This window comes from Arabidopsis thaliana, chromosome 3 (genome assembly GCF_000001735.4).
Source record: "Arabidopsis thaliana chromosome 3, partial sequence".
Taxonomy (NCBI): Eukaryota; Viridiplantae; Streptophyta; class Magnoliopsida; order Brassicales; family Brassicaceae; genus Arabidopsis; species Arabidopsis thaliana.
The window spans coordinates 5551467-5578807 of NC_003074.8; the positions used below are offsets into that span (position 1 = coordinate 5551467).

General features: G+C 34.9%; 6 protein-coding genes, 2 long non-coding RNA genes, 2 other non-coding genes and 1 pseudogene across 14 annotated transcripts; 9 read left to right on the forward strand and 2 right to left on the reverse strand.

Annotated features, from left to right (window-relative positions):
• Positions 1-1225: 1225 nt before the first annotated feature.
• Positions 1226-1648, forward strand: AT3G03285. Its single transcript, NR_140988.1, has one exon. It is a non-coding gene; the product is annotated as an other RNA (long non-coding RNA).
• Positions 1649-2730: 1082 nt separating this feature from the next.
• On the forward strand, positions 2731-4323 carry AHP4 (HPT phosphotransmitter 4). 2 transcript variants are annotated; one of them, NM_001202983.2, is made up of 6 exons: positions 2731-2929; positions 3045-3175; positions 3249-3317; positions 3552-3623; positions 3817-3889; positions 4005-4323. In NM_001202983.2, exons 1-6 carry the CDS (start codon positions 2885-2887, stop codon positions 4050-4052), a joined length of 438 nt encoding a protein of 145 aa, NP_001189912.1. In that variant the 5' UTR covers positions 2731-2884; the 3' UTR covers positions 4053-4323. The 2 variants fall into 2 exon arrangements, with proteins under 2 accessions (NP_001189912.1, NP_566544.1); NM_112507.1 differs by lacking the exons at positions 2731-2929; positions 4005-4323 and having other exon boundaries at positions 3008-3175; positions 3817-3927.
• On the reverse strand, positions 4021-4232 carry AT3G03295. Its single transcript, NR_140989.1, has one exon. It is a non-coding gene; the product is annotated as an other RNA (long non-coding RNA).
• Positions 4324-5243: 920 nt separating the features above from the next.
• Positions 5244-7516, forward strand: AT3G16370 (GDSL-like Lipase/Acylhydrolase superfamily protein). The gene is made up of 5 exons (NM_112508.5): positions 5244-5705; positions 5786-5916; positions 6010-6243; positions 6329-6584; positions 6689-7516. The coding sequence occupies exons 1-5, from the start codon at positions 5462-5464 to the stop codon at positions 6883-6885; spliced, it is 1062 nt and encodes a 353-aa protein (NP_188258.1). The 5' UTR covers positions 5244-5461; the 3' UTR covers positions 6886-7516.
• On the reverse strand, positions 6979-9660 carry PAB6 (poly(A) binding protein 6). Its single transcript, NM_112509.2, has 7 exons — positions 9305-9660; positions 8773-9091; positions 8432-8691; positions 8046-8339; positions 7681-7940; positions 7532-7594; positions 6979-7404 (listed from the first exon to the last, which is right to left on the reverse strand). Exons 1-7 carry the CDS (start codon positions 9525-9527, stop codon positions 7210-7212), a joined length of 1614 nt encoding a protein of 537 aa, NP_188259.1. The 5' UTR covers positions 9528-9660; the 3' UTR covers positions 6979-7209.
• A 1273-nt stretch (positions 9661-10933) lies between these two features.
• NSP3 (nitrile specifier protein 3) lies at positions 10934-13108 on the forward strand. 2 transcript variants are annotated; one of them, NM_001338231.1, is made up of 4 exons: positions 10934-10992; positions 11097-11330; positions 11427-11696; positions 11952-13108. In NM_001338231.1, exons 2-4 carry the CDS (start codon positions 11136-11138, stop codon positions 12888-12890), a joined length of 1404 nt encoding a protein of 467 aa, NP_001327031.1. In that variant the 5' UTR covers positions 10934-10992; positions 11097-11135; the 3' UTR covers positions 12891-13108. The 2 variants fall into 2 exon arrangements, with proteins under 2 accessions (NP_001327031.1, NP_566545.1); NM_112510.3 differs by lacking the exon at positions 10934-10992 and having other exon boundaries at positions 11092-11330; positions 11952-13106.
• Positions 13109-14616: 1508 nt separating this feature from the next.
• NSP1 (nitrile specifier protein 1) lies at positions 14617-17079 on the forward strand. 2 transcript variants are annotated; one of them, NM_112511.4, is made up of 4 exons: positions 14617-14901; positions 15013-15244; positions 15397-15666; positions 15917-17079. In NM_112511.4, the coding sequence occupies exons 2-4, from the start codon at positions 15050-15052 to the stop codon at positions 16862-16864; spliced, it is 1413 nt and encodes a 470-aa protein (NP_566546.1). In that variant the 5' UTR covers positions 14617-14901; positions 15013-15049; the 3' UTR covers positions 16865-17079. The 2 variants fall into 2 exon arrangements, with proteins under 2 accessions (NP_566546.1, NP_001030709.1); NM_001035632.1 differs by having other exon boundaries at positions 14901-15244.
• On the forward strand, positions 17080-17303 carry AT3G00340. The gene has a single exon (NR_143802.1). It is a non-coding gene; the product is annotated as an uncharacterized misc_RNA (transcript).
• Positions 17304-19150: 1847 nt separating this feature from the next.
• Positions 19151-19859, forward strand: AT3G03315. Its single transcript, NR_143895.1, has one exon. It is a non-coding gene; the product is annotated as an uncharacterized misc_RNA (transcript).
• A 577-nt stretch (positions 19860-20436) lies between these two features.
• NSP4 (nitrile specifier protein 4) lies at positions 20437-23292 on the forward strand. Its single transcript, NM_112512.5, has 5 exons — positions 20437-20549; positions 20639-20879; positions 21035-21475; positions 21578-21847; positions 21946-23292. Exons 2-5 carry the CDS (start codon positions 20679-20681, stop codon positions 22891-22893), a joined length of 1860 nt encoding a protein of 619 aa, NP_188262.1. The 5' UTR covers positions 20437-20549; positions 20639-20678; the 3' UTR covers positions 22894-23292.
• Positions 23293-23940: 648 nt separating this feature from the next.
• AT3G16415 lies at positions 23941-25635 on the forward strand (annotated as a pseudogene). Its single transcript has one exon.
• The last annotated feature ends 1706 nt before the right edge of the window (positions 25636-27341 follow it).

Sequence of the window (27341 nt, forward strand, 5' to 3'; positions counted from 1 at the left end):
ATGTTCATAATATCGCGGAGGTGTAATTATTCACGAAAGTGATAGAGGATAAAAATAAATTTGTTTAGCATATACTTTATTTAACGGGTGATAGATGATTGAAGTTACATCTTTCAAATAATTGGATATTATTGAATTTATATTAATAGTTGAGAAGAATGTTTTTAATTGAGTAATCAACACAATTAAAAGAATTAAAAATCTGTTTGTGTGTCGACATTTGAACTTTTAAGGAGTCATCTTCAATCACGAACCAGTCAACATTGTGCCCTTTATACGAAATACTTAGTTCAATTAGGTGCTAATAGCTACTTCTAATAACTTTAGTAGCACAAATTCTGGCATCATGTATATCCAACAAAAAATCTCAAGATAACTTTCCGAAGAATATCTATCATTTAAAAATAAACTTTCTCTAAACATGTATTAATCTTCCAATCATAGGAATTAATAGTGGAACAAGCTAGCCTTCTAAAGTATTACAAGACTGATTTTGTCTTGAATATGAATATAAGTTATATTACAAACTAGCCTATAGTCTAGCAATTTCCTAATAATATATGAAAACTAAATCTCTACATATTTTCTCCCTTCGAATTAATTAGTCATTTGTACCAGAGGCAGAGATGATAGTTACGAGTTCATAATAATTAAGAGTTAAGACTATATATAGCCTTAAAGCTTAGAAATATACAAAAGATCATAAGAACAAAAAATAATTTTCTTTTATAAAATTAAGATCACATATATATATAAAGGAATAATTGGATTGTGTAACACATATACAACAAAATTTAGATAAATGTCATGAATTTTGTCCTCTTTTATTAGAATTTTATCTTGTATAATACTAAAAGGTAAACATAATAACATTTGATTTAAATACAAAATTGGGGTTTATCATGTAAAACCAACCTCACAAGTTTTGGAATGAATTGTTTTGTTTCTTCTAATTTTGTGGTATTACATATTTGTTATTAGAGGGGAGGTCGGAATTAAGGAGAATAATCGAGATGAGACAGCAAGCAATAATAAAACTTAGATTCTAAACCCACTTCCACCGAAAATATGTAGTAGACAAGTCCTTTATGTGAGATTGGTTTGGTGGGCGGAGGAATAAATAAAGCTGATTTTTTTTTGTATATGATCAATCTCTCTCTCTTCTGTAATTCGATCTCACGATGCTTGTCTGAGAGAGAAAGAGATATAGAAAGGAACAAATTATGCTGTAATGATAAAAAGATCTTTTATGTCTTTGTGTCAATCATTTAGATCACACTTGTTATGTGCTCTTCAGTTTTTCCTTTTTAGATACTTGTTCCTTGTTTCCAATAACAGAAATTTATGGTTTATTTTTTACTCGTTGGATATATGTATACCTTATTCTCTCTCTCTCTCTTTTTGGTTTCCTACTTCTTTCTTTTTTTGTTACAATATAGAAGTAGGAAACACACGCATCCGCACAAGTACTAGCCTTTCCTTGGCACACAACACCCTCTCACCTCCACACATTAATGGAAGAAACTTGGAAAAGATTTGCATCTAATTTTTCAATGTTTGTTGCAGCGGTCAAAGAGAAAGAAAACACATCAAACAGAAAACCCCAATAGAAATCTATTTATTTCTGGTCTTGATCATGATACTAACCTTGACTATGTTTTTAATATAAAAATGTCGTTTAATGTTTATCACAAGATATAATCCTTACTTAGTAATTGAATTCCGGACCCCAAACTAAAATACTTCGAATTAGTATTGCTTTCTGTTGTTGAAACAAAAGATAAGCAATAATAGTGTTTGCTAGTGTGCTAGATTCCAACAATTTTTTCTTCCAAAAGTACAACTTTTTTTTGCCCATTTCGTAAATTCATATGTACATATATAGTTGAATGTTGTGGGTGTACGTAATTGGTACCATTAAAATCAGGAAATCACAACCTTAAAAATAACAAAAAAAAAAAGAAAAAAGAAAAGACAATGATATTATAGAAAACTTTGTGAAAACATGAATTAAATTCAGTAATTAATCAAGACGGAAATGGTCTGTTCAGAATATTTTTCTTGAACTGTATACTTTTTCAATCTATAACTTTCTTTTTCACTTTCAGGAAAATTCGTGTCCACATACATTTTACTAGTATATATTTGCCTCATTTCCAAAGGTGTGTTTCGTATAGTATCAACGTTTAGCTTTTAGGTTCTATATTCGAAATTTTACATGTTTCTATGATGTACGTATATATATAATATTAGTCGTATTCCCATTCGTGAGATCCTTTGATTACTTATTAATTAAGATGCATTTCAGTTATATTTTTGGGCAATAGATCAATCATCCACAGTAGTTTAAGTTTCATAATGGACCATACTATTAATTAAACAATCAACATTGAGGAATTCTCTAATTGAAATCTCTTATTCAAAACTTTAACATAAACACTATCTTATATATATAAAAGATTACTATACATTCAAACTTATATATCAACACACATATATGATCATTTGATAACACCTACCATTTGTGTTATACATATATTTTATAGAGAAGTTATAGAAAATTATACTGAGTATACATCTATGTGTCATCGAAATAAGCTGATAATAACGAATACACGTTTTCTTTTTATGTCTGGAGTAGAATACAGCATTCATGCCCTTACGTTGCAGGTTCCCATCATTTTACAAATATTCTCTTCTCTTTTCTACTTTCTCTTTTTTGATGTAATACGATCTATTTATTTATTCTATATTTCACTATATATATCTCAGATGTCCAACGTTTCAGTATTGCATTGCCACTCGAATTACCTAAGATAAAAACGAATTATCACTTTGATTTTTCGCACTTATAGTTAAATCTATTCTCAAAATTTAAACAAACATGCAGAGGCAAGTGGCACTCATCAAGCAGTCCCTCTTTGATCAGGTTTTGGTCGTTTGTTTCTTCGTATTTTCGTAATATAACTTCGTACGTCGTACCACTTATATATGAATTTCTTCATATAATTTAGAAAATGACTAATATAGGAAAATGCATGCAGGGATATCTCGACGAACAATTCATGGAGTTAGAAGAGCTCCAAGATGATGCAAACCCTAATTTTGTTGAAGAAGTTTCCGCATTATACTTCAAAGATTCAGCTCGGTTAATCAATAACATTGACCAAGCTTTGTGAGTATTATTTTGTTTTCTATTATATATATATTTTTTTTTTTTCAGTTTTCTAATCATTTTTACAATGCAGGGAAAGAGGATCATTTGATTTCAATCGGCTGGATAGTTACATGCATCAGTTTAAGGGAAGCAGCACGAGGTAATTTCCCCCCTTAGTTTTTGACTATTCTAATTACGCCTTCAAGAAATAATTTTACTTAAAGAAATGCGAATACTTAAATGTTTATAAGATAAAAGAATGTAACGCAAAAGTACATTAAAATTACTTCCATTCTCATTCAGGATTCAATGACAGAATCTACTTTAACCAGAAATAATTAGATTTTATGATCGTTAGTTATACTGACAAATGTTGCATTTCTTTTTTTTGTAGCATTGGGGCAAGTAAAGTGAAAGCTGAATGCACTACGTTTAGGGAATACTGCAGAGCTGGAAATGCGGAAGGGTACTTTCGTCTTTATACTTATATACCTTCATGCTTCTCGTTTTTAACAGAAAACTAAGTAACGGGGTCAAAATGAAAATAAGTATAGTTTAGATGGCTAAAATTGCTGCAATTAATCCGCTGAACCTTGAACTTTTACTTTACTTCATTTTCGACCCCCTAATTAGTTTTCTTCGCTTTTTCTTACTTGCAGATGCTTGAGGACTTTCCAGCAACTGAAGAAAGAACACTCAACGTTGAGAAAGAAGCTTGAACATTATTTCCAGGCGAGCCAATAATCAATTATGCTTAATAATTTACATAATTAGAATGTGATTAGAAGTTATCATCAATCACTTTTGATATAGTATTTGCTGAAGTGAAATTTTTTGTAATGAACAGTTGGCAAGGCAGGCGGGGCCTAAGGAGACAGCACGTAGGCCCAAGTAAGAGAGAAAGAGAGAGAGACAGAGATAAATGAGGAATCGTCGTCGAATTTTGTAGCAAAACTATATAATAAATAGTTCCTCTTTATTTTTATATATTTCGATGTACGTTATAAAGAAGGTTTTGGACTTTTATATTATGTCCGTTAATAAACGGTCCAAATGTCTCTATGTTTTTCCCCTTATATCGCCAAATTTTCCCTTGGGAGTTTTATAGCTACGATTACCTCGTAACATATGGCTTCCTCTAATAACGGAATACAGAAAAGAGTGGACCAAAAAAATGCATTTTTTCGATTCTATGATGAATGCATTACCTTGTTTACAAAAGGAAAAAAAAAAGAAACTAAGCTTTACATTATTCGGTTTGTTTCCAGGAACCGTGTCCAAATCCTAAATATTCTTACCTATTTTTATATCATTATGTTAATATTTGTCTCTACTAGTACTGATTAATAAATATTTAAAAAAGAAAAAAAAAACCAAAATATTCTTAGGTAAAAGTCTAAAATAACATTATCATTATGTTACTATTTGTCTCTACTAAAACTAATTATTAAAAAAAAAAGAATGCCATGGCTTAGATGCAAACTATTCTTAGCTAAAAGTCTAAAATAATAACATTATCATAAACAATTAATATTACACTTTTCCATCTAATTTCTCTTACATGCCCTATTTTTCAAACGATGTCGTTTAAGAATATCACATAGACCTTCTATTTCATGAAAAAACTAACTCACCAATGCAAATAAATAAATCAAATGTTTGTTTGTGGATAAAGTAAAACGTTTTCTTTCAATGGCCCAGCATTTACTAAAATTTATTTCAAGTTCTTCCACGTAAAGTCTACACTACATACACTCATACAGGCAGTGTAACGCTGATTCGTAGAGCTGGAGAGTATCACAACAATAAATTTCTCTTCCGAAAGAAAACAGCCTAATATTAGGGAGATATTTACATACTCTATAAGATGTTCTTTAATCTCTTATATATATTACATATGAAAGAATTAATTGTTTAATTATTATCCAAAGCGACGTGAAACCACTCTCATTTATTAGCCCTAGCTATATCTCACAACCTCCATCTTCCTTACTTTAAAAACACAGACCAGATCCTATTTATAGCATCCATGTGCGCCATTGAAAGGTAAATTTATTTAATAAAGTTTACCTATAATATCAAATTATGCAAAACACAGGCTGGTTCAGTTTTTTCCACGAATCAAAAATGGTTGGAGAAATATTGAATAAGAGAGAGAGAGAGAGAGAGAGAGATAGAGTTTCAGAGTTGACACAACATTGAAGTAAACTAAACTCCTAACCTCTTTATCTATGTGTATATATAAAACTCAAAAGTACATATAATCTTCACCATTCACACATAGTCACATACCAAAGCAAAAACATGGATCGTTGCACGTCGTCGTTTTTGCTTCTCACATTGGTCTCTACCTTGTCCATTCTCCAAATCTCCTTTGCTCAACTTGTTCCAGCAATCATGACATTCGGTGACTCTGTAGTTGATGTCGGCAACAACAACTATCTTCCGACCCTTTTCAGAGCTGATTATCCTCCTTATGGCCGTGATTTCGCTAACCACAAAGCCACCGGTCGTTTCTGCAACGGCAAATTAGCCACTGATATAACTGGTAAAAGGTTTTACTTGTTACTCAAGTTATATTTTTAAGTTTGTTTGACACTGAAGTCTTTGTGTTTGTTTTTGTTACAGCTGAGACTTTAGGCTTCACTAAGTACCCACCAGCTTATCTAAGTCCTGAAGCTTCTGGTAAGAATCTTCTCATTGGTGCTAATTTCGCTTCTGCAGCTTCAGGTTATGATGACAAAGCTGCTCTTCTCAATGTAAGTAGTGACGGTTCTTTGTTCTGATACATTTCTTCTTTGATCTGTTTCTTTTTTTTGTTTTGGTTCTGATCTTAGTTCTTTTTTTGGCAGCACGCGATCCCGTTGTATCAGCAAGTAGAGTATTTCAAGGAATACAAGAGCAAGCTAATAAAAATTGCAGGAAGCAAAAAAGCTGATTCGATCATAAAGGGAGCAATCTGTCTCTTAAGTGCAGGAAGCAGTGATTTTGTTCAAAACTACTATGTGAATCCTCTGCTTTACAAAGTTTACACTGTTGATGCATACGGATCTTTCCTTATCGATAACTTCTCTACATTTATCAAGGTAAAGAATTTTCCTTGGTTATCCTCTGTTCTGAATAGAGAAAAAGAAAGATGAGACATTTTGAGTTTTTGATTGACTGTTGCAGCAAGTGTATGCGGTTGGAGCAAGGAAGATCGGTGTGACATCTCTGCCTCCAACAGGATGTCTTCCCGCTGCAAGAACCCTTTTCGGTTTCCATGAAAAAGGCTGTGTTTCAAGACTCAACACAGATGCTCAAAACTTTAACAAGAAGCTTAACGCTGCTGCTTCAAAGCTTCAGAAGCAATATTCCGATCTTAAGATTGTTGTCTTCGACATCTACTCTCCACTTTATGATCTTGTTCAGAACCCTTCCAAATCCGGTAAGTCCTCAAAATGGACTGATATATATAGTTTGTTATAACATTTATTGGTGCTGATCTGCTTTAGATAATCCATGACACATTCATCTTTTTGTCTATAACAGGATTCACGGAAGCAACCAAAGGATGTTGTGGAACAGGAACAGTCGAGACAACTTCACTCTTGTGCAACCCGAAATCGTTTGGGACATGCTCCAATGCTACTCAGTATGTGTTCTGGGACAGTGTGCATCCTTCTGAAGCTGCCAATGAGATTCTTGCCACTGCCCTAATTGGACAGGGCTTTTCTCTCCTCGGTTGATCTCACGTATTTTTCTTATATTCTCTTTTCAAATCGCTGTTTCTATCACACATTGAGTCATACATTTGTTTTTCTTTGAATTATGTATCAAAGCATCACTGTTTTACTAAAAATGTATTGAAACTTATTACAAGTACTAAACCAAGAGTTGAGAACACTTAGTACCAGAAACTATATACAACCATCTCCCTGTGTGATCAAAAGATCTACATATACCATTGCTATGAGGAAAACCTAATGAAGTGTTAAAATGAACAGCGTAGAATTCTAAGCAGTGAGAAATCTCCAGCCAGAGCAGCAGGGCCAAAGTTTAAGAAGCTTCAATCATTGCAATTGTTTTCCTGATTCCTCTACCTTCACTTCTGGTGACAACTTTCCTGACAAAGTCAATCTTCGTTCTTCTTTACGGTTCTCCTCAGATGTTGTTGCTTTGGAGCATGTTGCAGCCTCTAAATTTCTGTTAACCTCACCCTTAAAAACCAGTGTCTGTTTAGCACCCCTCTTGGCAACGGGATAAGCCTGCAAAAATATATCAACTTAGAGATGAAAACTCTCAACTGATGAAACATTTCGAACTAATTCAACATAAAAACCATGGAGATAATGAAAGATTCAACATTATGTAATTGTCAATGAAGGCATATACCGGATGTTTGTAGACCAGATGCATTGATCTTCTCTCCTTGAGAGGCACTTTCCCAGCTGGAACCTGAGTTATAATAATAGGAAGTATGAGTGACATTTAATGCAAAAGACAGGTTTTGGATATTTTTGAAGATACAGAGAAATGCTTACGTAGGTGGTGATGTTTTGGTGACCGGACATTTGTGGCACCTGATTGCCCATATAGTAATAAGATGTCCCGACCTGGAATGGCTGAAAGCAACCATATGAGCTGGACACATATGAGAGGACTGGCTGAGCTGGTGAAGGGGCAGAAGGAGCTTGCGTGTACTGGCGTGGCTGTGCCTGAAAATATTGCTGCAACCTCTTGATTCGATCCTCTTTGCGCTCTGCAACTCGAACAACTATTGGCTTTCCATCAACTAAGAACCCTGTAAGCAACAATAAGTAATAGTAGTCAAGATTTAATCAGTATATATCAGACTGGTCTGGAGAACAGATAATTAAGGGTAAGCTACTATAGCTATAGTATATACCATTGAGATATCTTTTAGCCTGTTTGGACTCTTCACAGTTAGAGAAGCACACAAAGCCGAATCCTTTACTTCTGCCATTCTCATGACACATCACTTTAGCTGAAACTATTTGCCCATAGCATCCAAAGATTTCTCGCAGTCTTGTTTCATTCATTGATTCACTCAAGTTCTTCACGTACAGATTGGACCATCTCATGTTAGGCTTTGCAATAAAGTTGTCACTGAATTTCTGTTTCAGCATCTCCCTCCTTTCATCTTTCTTGAGTGCCTTACCAACAAACAATTTCTTCGATCCTGCAGATTGTCAAAGGAATGTTTTTAAATCAGGAACTATGGTCTAATGACAAGATACTAAATAATAGGTTCAGACAAAGAAGTTGAATTACCAAGTTGTAGTCCACAGAGAGATTCCATAGCTTTCTTAGCATTTTCTGGATTGCAGAAGTTAACAAATCCGAAACCTCTAGATCTTCCCATACCATCCCTCATAACCACAACACTAGAGACAGTTCCATATTGAGAAAACAGTGTATGTAGACAATCATCTGTAACAGTTTCGATCAGATTCTTCACATAAACGTTTGTAGAGTCTTGATTTCCTGCCATAGCTGCTCTTTCATCCTTGTTGATGAACTTGGCAACAAACCTAAAGTCAAAAATAGACCAAGTAAATAAACAACCATTTCATCATCATTACCTTCGGTTACTAAGAATCATACAAGCTTACAGTTTCTTGCCATAAACCATAGAGCCGTGGAGAGCAGAACGAGCAGATACAGCAGATTGCTCTGTATCAAACTGAACAAAGCCAAAACCTTTACTTTGGCCATTCTCTTCAACGACTTTGCAAGAAAGTATGGAACCAAAGGGGCAAAACATTCGCTCTAAGCAACTGCTAGTAATCGAGCTATCCAGATTCTTTACGTATAGATTTGCAAAACCAGTACGAGTACGACGACGGTACGCAAGATCCCTCTGAGACCACATTATTCGCATAGCCTTTCCCTTCAAATCACTATGGTTTAAGCGAGTCATAGCATTCGATGCTAATCCACAGAATCAACAATAAAGAAACAAAGATCTGTCAGAATTAGTGACCTAAATCGGTTAATCGCAAGACAATCTTAGAGAAAAACAACGAAATTTCCAGGGTTTTAACAAGAATTGAAAGAGTCCAAAATCAAAAACCGTAAACGTTGAAACCAAAATCGGAGACTGGAAACGAAGAAACGAGTAAAAAAGTCGAAAGTCTTGTTTACCGCTGAAAGGTGAATCGAAGTTGATGTAAGCGTAACACATGGATTTTCCGGTGACAGAGTTACGGCAAAGATGAACGGACACTACCGGAACATTCAAAGAGAACTTATCAATGAGATCTTTCTCCGTCACGTCTGGGCTAAGATCACCGACGTAAAGCGAACCAAACCTTGAAGAATGCTGGTGGTTTCCTAACGCCTGCGTTTCCGTTTTCACGAGCGCCATTGTTGTTCTCTCACAAATCCTTATCTCTCTCTCGTTCTGTAGAAATGTAGAATCAATGAGAAAGAACAATTTCTTTTTCCGAAAAACTCTGCAGAGAAAAAAGAGTAAATGGAGAAGACGAGAGAAAGCAGAGAGGTCTTATTTTGTCTTGGAGTGTGTATATATAGATGTATGTATCGTTCTGTTATAACCGTAATCATAGCGCGCACAGAGACGGCGGTACGATATTTCGTACGGAACTCCACGCGCCGCGAGTATGGCTTAGTGGTTAAACTCGCGTTAATTTGCTCATACCCGAAATTTTAAATTTATCCAAATATGGAAGTGAGCCCATTCCAAATAATTTTGGGCTTATTTGAGTTTTAGATTAATAAGGCTAGTATTCTATTTTTGGGTTTGTTTAGTATGTAGTTTTTATAAGGCCCATCATGTAATTGCATAGGTTATGCTGTATTTTGATTTTGCATTTACCATGTCAATGCCAACTCACACACTATTGATTTGTTTAATATATTTTCCCATTGTGTATTCTAGAAATTATATTTTAATCTAATTTGTTCATATGATGTATGAGAATCTTAAAGTAGCATATTCTTTTGACAAATAACAAAGTAGTATATTTTAAATGAATTTCTCTTGTTTACTTGCCATTATAGTCATTTATTTAAATTATGTTCAAAATCAGATTACCTTACCTACTAATTCACCCTAACGAAATTTTCATGTCTTTAATTTGAAACAATCGAAGATTTGACAACTTATTTTACAATTTTTCTATAATAATAATCTTTTCGACGAGTTAAAAAAGAAAAGTTATATTTTATTTTCCTGCTCAAAATTATTGTATTCTTGTCCGGAAAACTTAACTGTCAACCAAATATTTATAAATTGTATTCTGTAAAAAAAATTCTAAAGGGTAAGAATTCCCCTTGTTTACGTTTCCTTTGTTTACGTCCCACTATATTCATTTATTTAATTTGTTTTTGGTCGACAGCTTATGTTACTGGATAGGTTCAAATGAATTAAACCGAATAAACGTTGTTTCTATATGAAATAGAATGTGCGTGAACACGTTCCATCAGCTTTAGAATTAGTTAGTATAGTTAAATATACATGATCTTACTTCAATCAATTAATCAACCACACATGATACAACTATTAATTCTTAAAGTGGTTTCCCTTTTGAGAATTGAGGGCAACACTACCAATCCATTAAGCCAAAAATGCAAGGGGAGATTATACTTATTTGAAGAACGTGGCCAAGATACAGATCTTTATTACGTATAGTGAGAATCTTTCTTCTCATAAAAGAAATAAGAAAGAGAAGAAAAAAACGAGTTGCCATATCATGTAAACTAAAAGTCTTCCCTATCGACCATCATCCATATCTTCCCCAGGTCAATAAATACCATGAAATTTCCCTAACATAGATCACTGCACCAATTAACCATTACTTACTTCTCAGGTAATCTCTCTACCTTTTCTCATATGATTATAGTTAGTATAGTATTTGGTTACATTATATATGATAATCTTTTTGAAACTATTTGGTTACGTTTCTAATCGCAGGTAATAAATCGTAAGATTTATCAAACGCAAGCAAAAGAGATGGCCCAAAAGCTAGTTGCACAGGGTGGTGAGACGGGAGATGTATGGGATGATGGTGTTTACGACAATGTTACAAAGGTATATGTAGGGCAAGGCCAGTATGGTATAGCCTTCGTCAAGTTTGAGTATGCCAATGGTTCTGAAGTGGTTGTTGGAGATGAACATGGAGAGAAGACTGAGCTAGGAGTTGAAGAGGTACTAAAAAAGATTGCTATGTTGTGATTGGTCAAGAGTGTCTCTTTTCTTTGTTGCTTAGCTTTCCGCATTGAAAATTATATGGTTTCTTTGTAGTTTGAGATTGATTCGGATGACTACATCGTCTACGTGGAAGGTTACCGTGAGAAAGTTAGCGATATGACCTCAGAAATGATCACGTTTCTTTCATTCAAGACTTCTAAAGGCAAAACCTCTCAGCCTATCGTTAAAAAACCTGGGGTTAAGTTTGTGCTACATGGTGGAAAAATCGTTGGGTTTCATGGACGTTCGACCGACGTTCTACATTCCCTAGGGGCCTATGTTTCTTTGCCGTCCACTCCCAAATTGCTTGGAAACTGGATTAAGGTAGTAATCACTTAGACCAACATACAAAGATCTCCCACAACTATGTATATTGAAGGTTTTGTTTGTTAGCACCAAAAATACTAAACCACGGACGCGAAAGAAAAAAAAAGAGAGGGAAAAATTGGAATTTAGATAATTAATGACAGTTTTGCAATTTATAATTTGATTAATTTTATTTTACAATTATGGAAATTTACTAATCAGAATATAAATCCTTTTAAAAATAGCTAACAAATATTACTAATTAATTATAAGGTGGAGCAAAATGGAGAAGGCCCAGGGCTAAGATGCTCACATGGCATAGCTCAAGTAGGCAACAAGATTTACTCTTTTGGTGGTGAGCTCATACCAAATCAGCCCATCGATAAACACCTTTACGTCTTTGACCTCGAGACCCGGACTTGGTCCATTGCTCCAGCCACCGGAGACGTTCCACACCTCTCTTGCTTAGGTGTCCGTATGGTGTCAGTAGGATCGACCCTCTATACCTTTGGAGGCCGAGACTTTTCACGCCAATACAACGGTTTCTACTCGTTTGACACGACAACAAACGAGTGGAAACTGCTAACTCCGGTGGAAGAAGGACCCACTCCTCGTAGTTTCCATTCGATGGCAGCGGATGAGGAAAACGTTTACGTTTTCGGTGGAGTGGGTGCTATGGATCGAATCAAGACACTAGACTCTTACAATATCGTTGACAAGACGTGGTTTCATTGTTCGAATCCAGGAGATTCCTTTAGCATAAGAGGAGGAGCAGGGCTCGAAGTGGTGCAAGGGAAAGTATGGATTGTGTATGGATTTAACGGATGTGAAGTAGATGATGTTCATTTCTACGATCCTGCTGAAGACAAATGGACACAAGTGGAAACATTCGGTGTGAAGCCTAACGAAAGGAGTGTTTTCGCTAGTGCGGCTATTGGGAAACACATTGTGATATTTGGAGGTGAGATTGCGATGGATCCACGAGCTCACGTAGGTCCGGGTCAATTAATCGATGGGACTTTCGCGTTGGATACAGAGACGTTGCAATGGGAGAGGTTAGATAAGTTTGAGGGGACTCCGAGTAGCAGAGGATGGACCGCGTCCACGACTGGAACCATTGATGGTAAGAAAGGACTTGTGATGCATGGTGGTAAAGCTCCAACCAATGACCGGTTTGATGACCTCTTCTTTTACGGAATTGACTCTGTCTGATTAAGCGCGATTTGATCATGACCGTTTGTGTTTTATTTGTTTGTGTGTCTGTGTGTCTGTGTGATGCAATAAGGGAGGGATCGTGATACCTCTATATGATCCTTCGTCAGCTTATCCATTTTATTTTTTATTTTCTAAATGTATCTTTTTGTTTTTTGTTTTCTGTTTTGTATGTTTAATGTTTCGTGGCTTGTTCAATAAGATGTTTATTTTCCGAATTTTTTTTGGGTATGTTACGTTATACTACAAACAAAAATATTATGATTTTGATTTTCTCTAAAGATGAAATGAATAGAACAAGAAGTCAGCAGATAGGGTGGTTTCATCTACTTTTGTGGTTGGTAAATGTGGTTAGAAAAATTTGCATTGAATTGTAAGTTTCTATCCATAAAAGAAACAAAAAATTAATGTAATCAAGAGTGGAAAGTTACCAATGGATTATAAAAATCTTGCAATTCTAATAAATCCTCATGTCAACGGTACAGATAAGATAAGGGTAAGGGGCAAACAATCTTGTTGGTTCAAATGGCAAGTAAACAAGGGCAATTATATCCACCTAATCCATTGCGTTTTCTTTCTCTAATCTTAGAATCTACTTTAATTGTATGTTTTTCTCTTTCATCTACTTTCCAAAACTATATAACCTCATTTCTATACTTTTTATGCATTTATTTTGAAACCCCTTTATCAAAAAAAAAAAAGGGGCCAATTTTTCTTCAAAAATGGTTACTTTAAGATTCTCATATACAGTGTGCCAAAAAAAAAAAAGGTACCTAAAATATTTATTATTTCAGATATTGGTCAACATATTATCTGTAACAGAAAAATGTTCACGTGATATTTGCGAATCACATTTTTCTAGGGGCAAAAGTGATATATGAGAATCTTAAAGTAACCTTTTCTAGAATAATTGCCCTTGTTTACTTGCCACTGTAGTCATTTATTTAATTTATGTTCAAAAACAGATTACCTACCTAATTCACCGAAACGAAAAATTTTGTTGCCAGTTTTTGTTTTTTTTAATTTTTTTTTTCCTCTTTTTAGTTTACCTTCTCTTTTTTCTGTTCAACATTAAACTAGAAGGTAGAGTAATAAATAACGATGGATGGATGTGTTGAAAACGCGCTTTATGCATGATTCATACGAGAGCAGCTGAGGAGGAGACAAAAAACGGGTCTACACTATATCAGACTTTTTTTTGTTTTTTTGGTGTAAAACTATATCAGATGGAAAAATATCAACCAAATAATGTAGAAACTATATCAAACTTTTAACAAAACTATCAACCCAATATTTTATATTTTATTAAAAAACAATACTAATAATTTTTCCTTTTCCTCGTTTTTTTTTTTCTGATCAACCATTCACACGTTGTTTTTCGTAATTATGATTCTGCATAATGCTTTCTCTAAATCAAAAACTCCACGCCACGGTTCAACTGATGTAGTGCCTCCACCGTTGTCGTTTGACTCGTTGCAGAGGACACCATTATGCACTTCGATTCATTTTCAAAATCGTCTTTCTCTACTGAATTGTTACTCCATTTAATTTTTTGGTCCATAGATAACATAGACCATTATACTAGTATGTTAAATGTATACTTATCAGTTACCGCACAACATTAATTCTTAAAGAGGGTTCATTTTCGAGAATTGAGTACAACACTACCATTAGGCCAAAATGCGAGAGGCAAAAAAAGATATAGCATATACTTATCATGAATAATGAAAATCTTTTCCATCCAAATAAAAATCTTTCTTCTCATAAAAGAAAGAAGAGAAAAAACAATGAGTTTGCATATCTTTATCCTGTAGAATGATAATCTTCCCCATCAACTACTGTAGATCGTCAACGTGTACTCACTTCCATTATCGATCGAATCATCAATTTAATGCCTCGTGAATCACGAGATCATATAATATGACAAGAAATTCGTCCCGTTTATCTACTGCTGGTCAATAAATACTCATGCAATTCCCACCAATAGATCACTCAACCAATTTCTTCTCAGGTTCTCTCTTCACACCTCTCCCCTTCTCTATGATTATAGATAGTATATGATTTGGTTAAATTATCTATATTTCTTTTTTGATAAAGGATTTGGTTAAATTTTTAATTGCAGGTAATACTCGTAAGATTTATCAACACAAGCAAAAAAGATGGCCCAAAAGCTAGAAGCAAAGGGTGGTGAGATGGGAGATGTATGGGATGATGGTGTTTACGAAAATGTTAGAAAGGTATATGTAGGGCAAGCACAATACGGTATAGCCTTCGTCAAGTTTGAGTATGTCAATGGTTCTCAAGTGGTTGTTGGAGATGAACATGGAAAGAAGACAGAGCTAGGAGTTGAAGAGGTACTAAAATAGATTTTTTTTTTTTTTTTTTTTTTTTTTTTTTTTTAGTCAAAAGGTACTAAAATAGATTTATATGTTGTGATTGATCAAGAGGTAGGGTCTTTTTTTTTTTTGTTGCTTTCCGCATTGAAAATTGCTTGGTTTCTTTGCAGTTTGAGATTGATGCGGATGACTACATCGTATACGTGGAAGGTTACCGTGAGAAAGTTAACGATATGACGTCAGAAATGATCACGTTTCTTTCTATTAAGACTTTTAAAGGCAAAACCTCTCATCCTATCGAAAAAAGACCTGGGGTTAAGTTTGTGCTACATGGTGGAAAAATCGTTGGGTTTCACGGACGTTCAACAGATGTTTTACACTCCCTTGGGGCCTATGTTTCTTTGTCATCCACTATCAAATTGCTTGGGAAGTGGATTAAGGTAATAATCTCTTAGACCAATCCAAAAACAAAAATAAAAAATTATCTCACATAAATATGTTGTTATTGTTACCACCGCAAAATCACTAAATCACTTACGAGAAAGAAAAAATGAAGAAGAAAAGAGGGTTGAATTTGGAATTCAGATAATGACACTTTTAAAATTTATAATTTTATTAAATTTATCTTATGGGAGTTCATTAATCAGATAAATAATTTCTTTAAAAATAACTAAAAAATATTACTCATAGGTGGAGCAAAAAGGAGAAGGTCCAGGGCTAAGATGCTCACATGGCATAGCACAAGTAGGCAACAAGATTTACTCCTTTGGTGGCGAGTTCACACCAAATCAGCCCATCGACAAACACCTTTACGTCTTTGACCTCGAGACCCGGACTTGGTCCATTTCTCCAGCCACCGGAGACGTTCCACACCTCTCTTGTTTAGGTGTCCGGATGGTGTCAGTAGGATCGACCCTCTATGTCTTTGGAGGCCGAGACGCTTCACGCCAATACAACGGTTTCTACTCGTTTGACACGACCACTAACGAGTGGAAACTGCTAACTCCGGTCGAAGAAGGACCCACTCCTCGTAGTTTCCACTCAATGGCAGCCGATGAGGAAAACGTTTACGTTTTCGGTGGAGTGAGTGCTACGGCACGACTCAATACACTAGACTCTTACAACATCGTTGATAAGAAGTGGTTTCATTGTTCGACTCCAGGAGATTCCCTTACCGCAAGAGGAGGAGCAGGGCTCGAAGTGGTGCAAGGGAAGGTATGGGTTGTGTATGGGTTTAACGGATGTGAAGTAGATGATGTTCATTACTACGATCCTGTTCAAGACAAGTGGACACAAGTGGAAACATTCGGTGTGAGGCCTTCCGAAAGAAGTGTATTCGCTAGTGCGGCTATTGGGAAACACATTGTGATTTTTGGAGGTGAAATTGCGATGGACCCGCTAGCTCACGTGGGTCCAGGTCAATTGACCGATGGAACTTTTGCATTGGACACAGAGACGTTGCAATGGGAGAGGCTGGATAAGTTTGGTGGAGAGGAAGAGACTCCGAGTAGCAGAGGATGGACCGCGTCCACGACTGCTACCATTGATGGTAAGAAAGGACTTGTGATGCATGGTGGTAAAGCTCCAACCAATGACCGGTTTGATGATCTCTTCTTTTACGGGATTGACTCTGCCTAATTAAGGCAGATTTGGTGATCATGAACGTTTGTGAATGTGTGTGTGTGTGTGTGGGTCTGTGTTTGTGTGTGTAATAAGGGAGGGGTATACCACCATATGATCCTTCCCCAGCTTGACCATTGTTTTTTTTTTAATATGTTTTTCTTTCTACATGTTTGTTTCACGTTTCATGTTGTATCCAATAAATTGTGTACTTTCCTAGTAGTAATCGCCAGAAAAAAAAAAAAAAAAAAAAAACCTAGTAGGTAGAGTCATAGCTTACAATTAAATAAATAACGATGGATGTGTTGAAAACGCGTTTATGCATGATTCATGAATTGTATATACGAGAGCAGCCGAGGAGGAGATAAAGAGAGGGGTCTACAATGATCAATACTAACTTAATTTTGTAGTGTTGTCAGTCAATAATGTATACCTATCAAAATGGGGCCTATATTCCATCACTAGTGAGTTCGTCAGTCAATAATGTATTTTCCGACACTTAAAAAACGTTCCAAATCATAATACTTATAATTATAACCAGATAAGTTTTACTGAATCCCAGACTAATTCTCAAACTTTGCTATCATGTTATTAACAAACATTACAATGTAGAGAAATATGGATGCCCTAGTTTCAACTAACACGATGAATCATGTCAATCACTGTATAAATAGTTAATAAGTTGTGACTTTTTTTTTTGTCGGCTAATAAGTTGTGACTTTAGGCACCGTCAATATTCAACTGTAATTATAATCGTATATAATAAGTGATTATATCTGTCAAATATCATATATAACAAATAATATAATTGTATGTATATATATTATCTCTATCAACTATAATCATATACAGAAAGAAAAAAAACAAGTGTTACATCACGCTTAGCTTAAAAGTTTCGACTTTTTGCACCGTCATATTTCACGTGTAAGCAAGAAATACAAATGTAAATAGATTATAATTAATGAATTCTCTCGACTCTCTCAACATAGTATATAAAAGGAAATCTACACATGAACCGTATCTTTCTCACTTTTGAAATATTTTGATGTTTTAAAGAAATTTTTTCAAAATTTTATATAAATTATAAATTAATTTAATATTTTTTGATTATTTATATTTTTCATCAGTCTTGTTCATAATTGGTTGAATTGTTTTAAAGTAAATATTTCTTTAGCTAAAACATCTTATACAATTAAAAGAAAAAAGTGTAATCAAATAACCAAATATAAATTAGTATTTCAAATTATACTTATTGCAGGGTGATAAACCTTTTGTCCCAAGTGAAGTTAAACCTATAAATATATACCCCATTTAGAGGGTCCTATATAACTAAAGTACCACATATTTGGTGGTTTATATCATTCAATTTTTTTGTAACTAACTTAATATTTGATATGTAAAATCATGTTAAAATAGGATCAGCAGATAGAATATATAAAAAATAAGTCATGTACAAACGTAACGTTCTTCATATCTTAGGTAACGTATCTAACAATTTTGTTAAATATTATTATTTTAAAAAATTGAACATATTATTTGGAAACTTTTCTTTTGATAATTTTGAAATGGCACTTTGTAATTAAGAGTTTAATAAAGAACACGTCACACACAAAAACGAAGAAAGAGATTATAGAAATTAAGTTGTGTTTTCAATCTTCGTGTATACAAAACAAAAATAAAAATTAGAAATGATATTTCATACGATGTTGTTAAATAATATAATTATGAAAATTAGTTGTGCTTTATATTATTATTTTTGTTGGAAGCTCTAGAAACGATCGACCTAATAGTATATTTTTGTCACTAAAAAGTGTGATTAAAATATATATATATATATATATATATATATATATATATATAATATTGTAATTTTCAACCAATTCTCGGTTTAGGTGGTTTATTATTATATTGTTTTTTGAAAAAATTAAAAAATATATCCTTATTAGTTCATTCTTTTCTGGTCATTCGTTCACACTTTACAACTTGGTTAATGGCCACTTCTCAAGTTATCGTTCTTTCATTTGTTCTACAGTCGCAAGAAATTATCGTTCTTTCATTTGTCATTATGCATAATGATTTCTCTTTTCTTTTTAGTGCATAATGATCTCACTACATAAAAAAATCTATCTTACGATTCAACTATATTTAGTCCCATGCACTCGCTGCATAACACATTACTTTCTTCGATTTAGAGTGATTTTCACAACCTTGTTTCTGTATTGTATATTTAGTTAGTGTTTGTGATTACCAAAAAAAAAAATTGTTTCTTCTTGGCTTAGTCTTTTTATCTTTTTTTTTTTTTTTGCTTCATCTATTTTTCCTCCCATGACAGATGAAGACGGCAAGAGATGCAGCAAATCTCATTTATGATCTATCTGAAGAATCAGCGTCATCGATTTGGAGACTCGAACCATAACAAAAAGAGCATCACAGTTTCAATTTAATTGCTCCTGGCGCTTCCTATTTCAGCAACAAACATTAAATAATTAATCCAATAGAGATGATATATATGGAAATTTCAAAACCAAAAAAAGAAACTTTCAAAACCAAAATTGCGAAGCCATAGAAATCGTGGATCATGGAATTGCGAAGACCAATGTTGACATATGGGAATTTGGTGTCCCAATGAGCAGAGATCACTAAGATTGGTTTTCGGGAGGAACTTTTTGAGTTCATGATTTGAAGAATTGTCTCGCCTATAAGCTATCGTCCATAGTTTGAGATTCATGCGACAAGAAGAAGGTTTGATTCACTTTCTCCATTTAATTGAATCATCTTCATAGATATATTTTCATACTTAATCAATGTTTTTACCAAAAAAATAATGTTATTTTATTATTTTGGTTTTATGTGGTTTGGGATTGGTGTAGATTATAAACCGATTAAACCAATGTTTTTGTGTTCTGAGATTTCAAACTTTTGAACTAAATAAATATACGTTTTGGGGAATATCCAATATCAATATGTATCATAGTTTGGACTCTATCTATTCCAGTATGATAATTCCCGTGGAAAAATATATCATCGTCTCTATTTTATACATGCACTTGCAACACAAACCAGCCATAAAGTGGGTCTATTCTTATAATTTATGACAACATGGAACACTATCATTGGGCCACGATGCAAGGAGCGAAGGACGATGCGAGAAGGTGCTTTACTGATTTGATGAACGTGGAGGTGATTCTGAATGATACGAGATCTCTAAGCTGAATATATAATAGTATAGTTTTTCGTAATTTTTTTTTGTTAAATTTTTTATCGCTGCTAAAGATTAAATGGCGAGTAAAACTATACTATTATACTTTCAAAGATCACCCGAGAAAATGATGACTGCACATACTTTCAATATCCCATAGATGACATATCTGTTTTATTTCCATCAAGCTATTCATCGAAACAAAAGCACATGACGATTATGGGAGAGAAACACTACTCTAAAATCCCGTAATAAGCTGCACCACCTAATTTTTTGTGCCTTGACCAAAAAAAATTCAATGTTGCAGTTCAACGAACCTTCTTACGGAGGATCTTTAAACAAAATTTATTTGGTACATAGAGAAAAATATTTTAATATATACTAATTTAATGCCTCGCGATCAACGAGTAGAGAAAAAATATGTCGCGTGTATCTTCTTCCATTGGTCAATAAATACCAATGCAATGTTTACTACACAAATCATTACTTCAGTCTCACTCTCAGGTCAGCTCTCTCCACATCTCTCTCATATGATTGTACTATGTATAAGATTTGGTAATATTTGTAATTACAAGTAAAATTCGTAAATACAGATAATATTCGTAAGAGGTTGATCAAACGAAAGCAAAAGAGATGGCCCAAAAGGTTGAAGCACAAGGAGGAAATGGCGGTAACCAATGGGATGATGGATCCGAATACGACGCTGTGACCAAGATTCAAGTCGCAGCAGGCGGGAACGGAATTGAATATGTTAAGTTCACATACGTCAAGAACGGACAAACCGAAGAAGCCCCTCTACGCGGTGTCAAGGGCCGTAGTTTCGAAGCAGATCCGGTTCCTATACACTATCCTTGCCTATCTCTTCATTTTTATCTATAAGGACATTGACGTGAATTAATATATATATATATATAGGTTATATATTGTCAAGGGTTTGTTTTGATAATGTTCTTTTTAAGAAATTGACATTTTGATCTTGATCTCTACAGTTTGTGATAAACCATCCGGAGGAGCACTTAGTTTCTGTAGAAGGTCGGTATAACCCTGAAGGACTTATTCTAGGGCTAACGTTCAAATCCAACAAGAAGACTTCTGATCTCATTGGATATGAAGATGGTACACCGTTCACTCTCCAAGTTCAAGACAAGAAGATCGTTGGATTTTATGGCTTCGCTGGAAACAATCTCCATTCTCTTGGAGCGTACTTTGCTCCGTTGACTAATGTAACCCCCTTGAATGCCAAAAAGCTAGAAGCAAAGGGTGGTGACACGGGAGATATATGGGATGATGGTGTTTACGATAATGTTAGAAAGGTATATGTAGGGCAAGCCCAATATGGTATAGCCTTCGTCAAGTTTGAGTATGTCAATGGTTCTCAAGTGGTTGTTGGAGATGAACATGGAAAGAAGACAGAGCTAGGAGTTGAAGAGGTACAAAAATAGATAATTCTATGTTGTGATTCGTCAAAAGGATATATATATATATATATTTATATGGGTAACCTCACTCAAAATTATTTGGTTTCTTTGCAGTTTGAGATTGATGCGGATGACTACATCGTATACGTGGAAGGATACCGTGAGAAAGTTAATGGTATGACCTCAGAGATGATCACTTTTCTTTCATTCAAGACTTATAAAGGCAAAACCTCTCAGCCTATCGAACAAAGACCTGGTATTAAGTTTGTGCTACAAGGTGGAAAAATTGTTGGGTTTCACGGACGTTCGACCGACGTTCTAGACTCCCTCGGGGCTTATATTTCATTGTCGCCCACTCCAAACTTGCATGGAAAGTGGACAAAGGTAGTAATCTTTTATATATCACCATGGGAGCTAGTTCACTAAGCAGACTCTATATTATAAAAAATCCTAACTAACAAGTATTATTAATTAATTATAAGGTGGATGAAAATGGAGATGGTCCAGGGCTAAGATGCTCGCATGACATAGCACAGGTAGGAAACAAGATTTACTCTTTTGGTGGTGAGTTCACACCAAATCAGCCCATCGACAAACACCTTTACGTCTTTGACATCGAGAGCCGGACTTGGTCCATTTCTCCAGCCACGGGAGACATTCCAACCCTCTCTTGCCTAGGTGTCTGTATGGTGTCAATAGGATCGACCCTCTATGTCTTTGGAGGCCGAGACGCTTCACGTCAATACAACGGTTTCTACTCGTTTGACACGACCACAAACGAGTGGAAACTGCTAACTCCGGTCGAAGAAGGACCCACTCCTCGTAGTTTCCACTCAATGGCAGCCGATGAGGAAAACGTTTACGTTTTCGGTGGAGTGAGTGCTACGGCACGACTCAATACACTAGACTCTTACAACATCGTTGATAAGAAGTGGTTTCATTGTTCGACTCCAGGAGATTCCCTTACCGCAAGAGGAGGAGCAGGGCTCGAAGTGGTGCAAGGGAAGGTATGGGTTGTGTATGGGTTTAACGGATGTGAAGTAGATGATGTTCATTACTACGATCCTGTTCAAGACAAGTGGACACAAGTGGAAACATTCGGTGTGAGGCCTTCCGAAAGAAGTGTATTCGCTAGTGCGGCTCTTGGGAAACACATTGTGATTTTTGGAGGTGAAATTGCGATGGACCCGCTAGCTCACGTGGGTCCAGGTCAATTGACCGATGGAACTTTTGCATTGGACACAGAGACGTTGCAATGGGAGAGGCTGGATAAGTTTGGTGGAGAGGAAGAGACTCCGAGTAGCAGAGGATGGACCGCGTCCACAACTGCGACCATTGGTGGCAAGAAAGGACTTGTGATGCATGGTGGTAAAGCTCCAACCAATGACCGGTTTGATGATCTCTTCTTTTACGGAATTGACTCTGCCTAATTAAGGCAGATTTGGTGATGAACGTTTGTGATGCAATAAGGGAAGGGTCTTGATACCACCATATTATCATTCGTCAGCTTGTCCATTTTGTTGATGTTTTTTTTTTCCTAAACGTTTTCTATATGTTTAATTGTTTTATGTTTCGTGGTTTATCCAATAAATTGTTTATTTTCTTAAAATAAATCCCCAGATAAAAAAATGCGAACTAGAAGGGAGAGTCATAGCTTAATATTAAATAAATAACGATGGATGTGTTGTATACGCGTTTACAACTAATCCCATGCAGGATTCATATTGTAATTGTTTAACTAGTCTAGTGGTCAAAGTCATCTTCCCACATGGAGAGGTGCAGAGTTCGAAACTTTGAATCTCCAACCTCCTTTTCATTGTTCTTCAATTAAAAAAAAAAAAACATTTTCAAATAATAGGCCGTAATTGTTTTTTTGCTTCTGACCTTCAAATAATTGAGGAGGGCTCTGGTTGTTGCTCCTCTGCTTCTAGCCACTCTCTTTAAACTATGTGTTGTGTGTTCTCTAATGAGAATAACTATGCTAATGTGATTTCTCTTTACAATGGTGAATGGTGATCTTTCTTTTAATTATAACTGTGTATAAAACATTATCTCTATTAAAGAGAATCACATATCCAAGATGTATTGATGCTTCAACTTTCTTTTCAACGTTCACTATTTAAACCCATGCATAATGCATTCCTTTGTTCGCACTTCGTATTTTAATTGAAATATTTAGGTAAGTCATGCCTGTCTCTTTTCTTTTTTTCTTTTTCTTATAACCAAGTCCTGCCTTTCTTGGTTTGTCACTTTCTCATAATCTTATCCGTGAGTATTGATCTCTCTACGAAAATTTCAATTGACCATCTCAAAGAACTTGTAAAATGCTCTTCCTTATTATCATCCTTTTTTTCCCTAAAATTTAGTATTTGTCTTTAGCATATTTTGTTTTAGTTGAAAACGATTGATAAATTAGTGTTACATCCAAATGCTGGAATTTTATAATAAAATAAAGAAGTTAGTAGGGTTCATGTTAGATGTGTAAAATACTTTTTTCACTAAGACATTAGATTTCTGTTTCGATAGATTATTATAAATTCTTCAGTTTGTTGATGTCATTACTATTGACTCTTTCAGTTAAAAATGTCACAGAAAGTAGGACCTTTCGGTGGTAACAAAGGAGATCCATTCGACGATAGCGTTTTTGGTTACAACGGTGTGAGGAAAGTGATTGTTGGGGAAAACGGTAACGGCGTGGATTGTATCAAAATCGAATACGAGAAAGACGGCAAATTCGAGACACAAATGCACGGAAGTGTCACCGGAGTACTAAAAGAGGTTGCATAACTTTGTCTACATATGATACTGCATTTCTAATTATATGTGTTGACTATACCATTCTCTGTTTTTTGCTCTGTTTCTTCTTTGTTGCAGTTTGTACTTAACTATATCACATCAATTCAGGCAAGCTATAGCGATGTTGCGAGATACAACACAACTATCGTGAAGTCTCTTATCTTCAAGACATCACACGGGAGAAAATCTCCCATGTATGGTCAGATAGCGATTTTTAAAACAGATTTCGTGGTGGAAGGTAATTGTGGAGCAAAACTTACCGGGTTCCATGGAAGGTCTGGTACTGCTCTGTTTGCTATTGGAGCTCATTTTCTCGCGCCTTCTTCTCCTGTGAAGCAGTTAGAACCTCAAGGTGGAGACAGAGGATATGCTTGGGATGATGGTGTTTACGATGGTGTAAGTAAAATATCGGTTACACAAGATGGTAGCTACCTAAGCTATGTTAAGTTCAAGTATGTTAAAGGAAGCACATCTGTTCGGCATTCTCACGGAAAGATGAACCAAGAACCAAAAGAGTTTAAGGTTGATTATCCAAATGAATTTATTACATCAGTGGAAGGAACTTACATTTTTGTGGTTATGTAACCTCGCTTACTTTCAAAACATCAAAGTGTAGAATCTCTCCTGTATTTGGAAAAGTGTCTAGTAAGAAATTCGTCCTTGCGGTGCTTGTCGGATTCCGTGGACGTAATAGTGAAAGTGACAATGCTCTCAGAGCACTTGGAGCAAATTTTGCGCCAGTTCCAGCTCCAGTTGCACCGGTTCCAGCGCCAGTCCCCACACAAGTTCCGGCTAAGAAACTAGAAGCAAAAGGCGGAGATGGAGGAGCCATGTGGGATGATGGTTTCTATGAAGATGTGAGGAAGGTATATGTAGGACAAGGTGACTCCGGTGTGTCTTTTGTTAAGTTTGAGTATGCTAATCGCAAGGAGCTTGTAGCTGGAGTTGGCCATGGGAAGATGTCAATTCTTGGAACAGAGGAGGTTTTTGTGCTCTGTTCTCGTATTGACCTAATAATGTTTTCTTGAGATCCAAGTTTCACTGGTCTTTGTATTTTGTGGCAGTTTGTGCTCGATTCTCCAAATGAATACATTGTATCGGTGGAGGGAAGTTACGATAAATTATTTGGAGTGGAAGGCGAGTTGGTGACGATGCTTAGGTTCAAGACAAACAAGCGTACCTCTCCACCGTTTGGGCTCGATGCAGGCACAACGTTTGCGTTGGAGATGAAAGATCATAAGATCGTTGGATTCCATGGCAAAGCTGGAGATTTTGTTCATCAAGTTGGTATCCACGTCACCCAAATCACCAAGTCTTAAAGCTTTGTGAGCTTTCTCTTCTATTCCTAGAATAAAATTAAAAAGCCATGTCTGTTTGTTACTCCTCAGCTTCTAGTTACTCTCTTTTAACTATGTCTTGCTTCGTTTGTTTGTTATGTGTTATGAAGTGGTCTGCTTCTTTGAATAAAGCATCGTTTTGTTGGAATGTGATAAACTGATAATTGTGTTATGCTATACTTGGATGCATGAGGATAAATGAAAACTAACTATTCAACTAAACCCTAAAACCTATACGATCAAAATTATAGTAAATAGTAACACTTAATGAGACTTTAAAGTTGAGATGTGTAACTAGTCACCACTCACTCATGTTAGTGATTCATGTGTGTGTCAGTGTGTGTGTGTGTGTTTTTATCAAGGTCTTCTCTTAAGATTCATAAGTGTGAATCTGGTGGGACTTAATTGGTCTGGTGGAGTAGAACCTATGCGGGCAATGAGGAAGGTTAAGGTAGGCTAACCGAGCCCACTCTCTAAGTGTTTAATTTGTAACCTTAATTCGTAAATAAAAGCTGTTTAATTTGTAACCTTTATTAGATAAAATTTTGTCTTTTTTTTTGTCAAAAGATAAAATGTTGTCAATCATTTTAAAAACAAAGAAAAAAACTTTTTTGGCAAGAATTTATATATTTGCTTGTCATAAATTTTCCATTTTGTAGTATTTTGAAAAAAATATTTTAACGAATGGAAGCAATAACTCGACAAAAAGAGTCAAACTAAAGTACCTTCACATGCAAAACAAAACGTAAATTTGGTATTTTTTTCCCATTAAAAAAAATATATATATATTCTTGGCCTTGTGTGCGAAGACGATCGAGAACGAGAAGAACGATAAGCTCAATACGCACGAACGTAGATCGAAGACTGGAAAGGTATATCTTCATCAAAATATTCATGATTATGGTTGAGTTTAATTTTGTTTACGTATTTGTTTTAATTTTTCAAAAGTCCACTGTTGGCTGGCTGTTGCTATCTTGGAATGATTTTCATATCTCAATAACTATTGTTTACTCTAAGTTAAATTATTGGGGTGCTATTTATGATGACTGATGAAGTGATGGGAACATGATTGCAATATTAAAATCTCTTTTTTATTTATATTAATTATAAGTTTGTACCCACTTCATTTTAAATAGATAATGCCAAGACGTAGGTATATTATTACTGAATTTATTTTTTAATAATAAGTAAATATGCAGGTTTCAACTAGAAAGGTAACACATCAACAAGAAATACCAAAAACCACTAGCTTACATATTTTGATCATATAAGTATTGAATAATATAGTTATAGATGATCAAATAGTTATTATTAATTACTTAGCTAGTGTAATTTCTATCGATTGTTTCACATTCGCAACAGATAATTATATAAATAAATACATACTACATGTTAACCTTTGTTTTTGTTAAATAGGATGTTTTCTTGATTGATGATCTAGATCAACTTTTAATAATTTATACGTACCAGCTTTCATTCGATCGTGCGACTTCTTGGAATATCCCATGGTACATTTGCAGTCGAGCTAGAAAGCTTTTTTGATAATTTATGAATCATATTAAGCGTCTCTCAATTAGATTAATATTTAGTACCAGTGTAAATGATACAATTATAAATCTTTTTACCAACGAATACAGAATTTGTTTTAGAAATATTCTTCGCAAAATTTTATAATATTTCATAAATCAGTTATAAAAAAAAAAAAAGCAGTTTTGAATTCAGAGGAATTCGTAAATTTCCCTAAG

Coding starts and splice junctions, on each gene's coding strand:
- NSP3 (NM_001338231.1), top strand. CDS start 11,136: ATGGCCCAAAAGCTAGTTGCACAGGGTGGTGAGACGGGAGATGTATGG. Junction 11,331..11,426: donor CTGAGCTAGGAGTTGAAGAG/GTACTAAAAAAG, acceptor GTTTCTTTGTAG/TTTGAGATTGATTCGGATGA. Junction 11,697..11,951: donor TGCTTGGAAACTGGATTAAG/GTAGTAATCACT, acceptor ATTAATTATAAG/GTGGAGCAAAATGGAGAAGG.
- AT3G16370 (NM_112508.5), top strand. CDS start 5,462: ATGGATCGTTGCACGTCGTCGTTTTTGCTTCTCACATTGGTCTCTACC. Junction 6,244..6,328: donor ACTTCTCTACATTTATCAAG/GTAAAGAATTTT, acceptor TGACTGTTGCAG/CAAGTGTATGCGGTTGGAGC. Junction 6,585..6,688: donor TCAGAACCCTTCCAAATCCG/GTAAGTCCTCAA, acceptor TGTCTATAACAG/GATTCACGGAAGCAACCAAA.
- PAB6 (NM_112509.2), bottom strand. CDS start 9,527: ATGGCGCTCGTGAAAACGGAAACGCAGGCGTTAGGAAACCACCAGCAT. Junction 9,092..9,304: donor CTTCGATTCACCTTTCAGCG/GTAAACAAGACT, acceptor TCTGTGGATTAG/CATCGAATGCTATGACTCGC. Junction 8,692..8,772: donor ATGGTTTATGGCAAGAAACT/GTAAGCTTGTAT, acceptor TTTTGACTTTAG/GTTTGTTGCCAAGTTCATCA.
- NSP4 (NM_112512.5), top strand. CDS start 20,679: ATGGCCCAAAAGGTTGAAGCACAAGGAGGAAATGGCGGTAACCAATGG. Junction 21,476..21,577: donor CAGAGCTAGGAGTTGAAGAG/GTACAAAAATAG, acceptor GTTTCTTTGCAG/TTTGAGATTGATGCGGATGA. Junction 21,848..21,945: donor TGCATGGAAAGTGGACAAAG/GTAGTAATCTTT, acceptor ATTAATTATAAG/GTGGATGAAAATGGAGATGG.
- NSP1 (NM_112511.4), top strand. CDS start 15,050: ATGGCCCAAAAGCTAGAAGCAAAGGGTGGTGAGATGGGAGATGTATGG. Junction 15,245..15,396: donor CAGAGCTAGGAGTTGAAGAG/GTACTAAAATAG, acceptor GTTTCTTTGCAG/TTTGAGATTGATGCGGATGA. Junction 15,667..15,916: donor TGCTTGGGAAGTGGATTAAG/GTAATAATCTCT, acceptor TATTACTCATAG/GTGGAGCAAAAAGGAGAAGG.
- AHP4 (NM_001202983.2), top strand. CDS start 2,885: ATGCAGAGGCAAGTGGCACTCATCAAGCAGTCCCTCTTTGATCAG. Junction 2,930..3,044: donor AGCAGTCCCTCTTTGATCAG/GTTTTGGTCGTT, acceptor AAATGCATGCAG/GGATATCTCGACGAACAATT. Junction 3,624..3,816: donor AGAGCTGGAAATGCGGAAGG/GTACTTTCGTCT, acceptor TCTTACTTGCAG/ATGCTTGAGGACTTTCCAGC.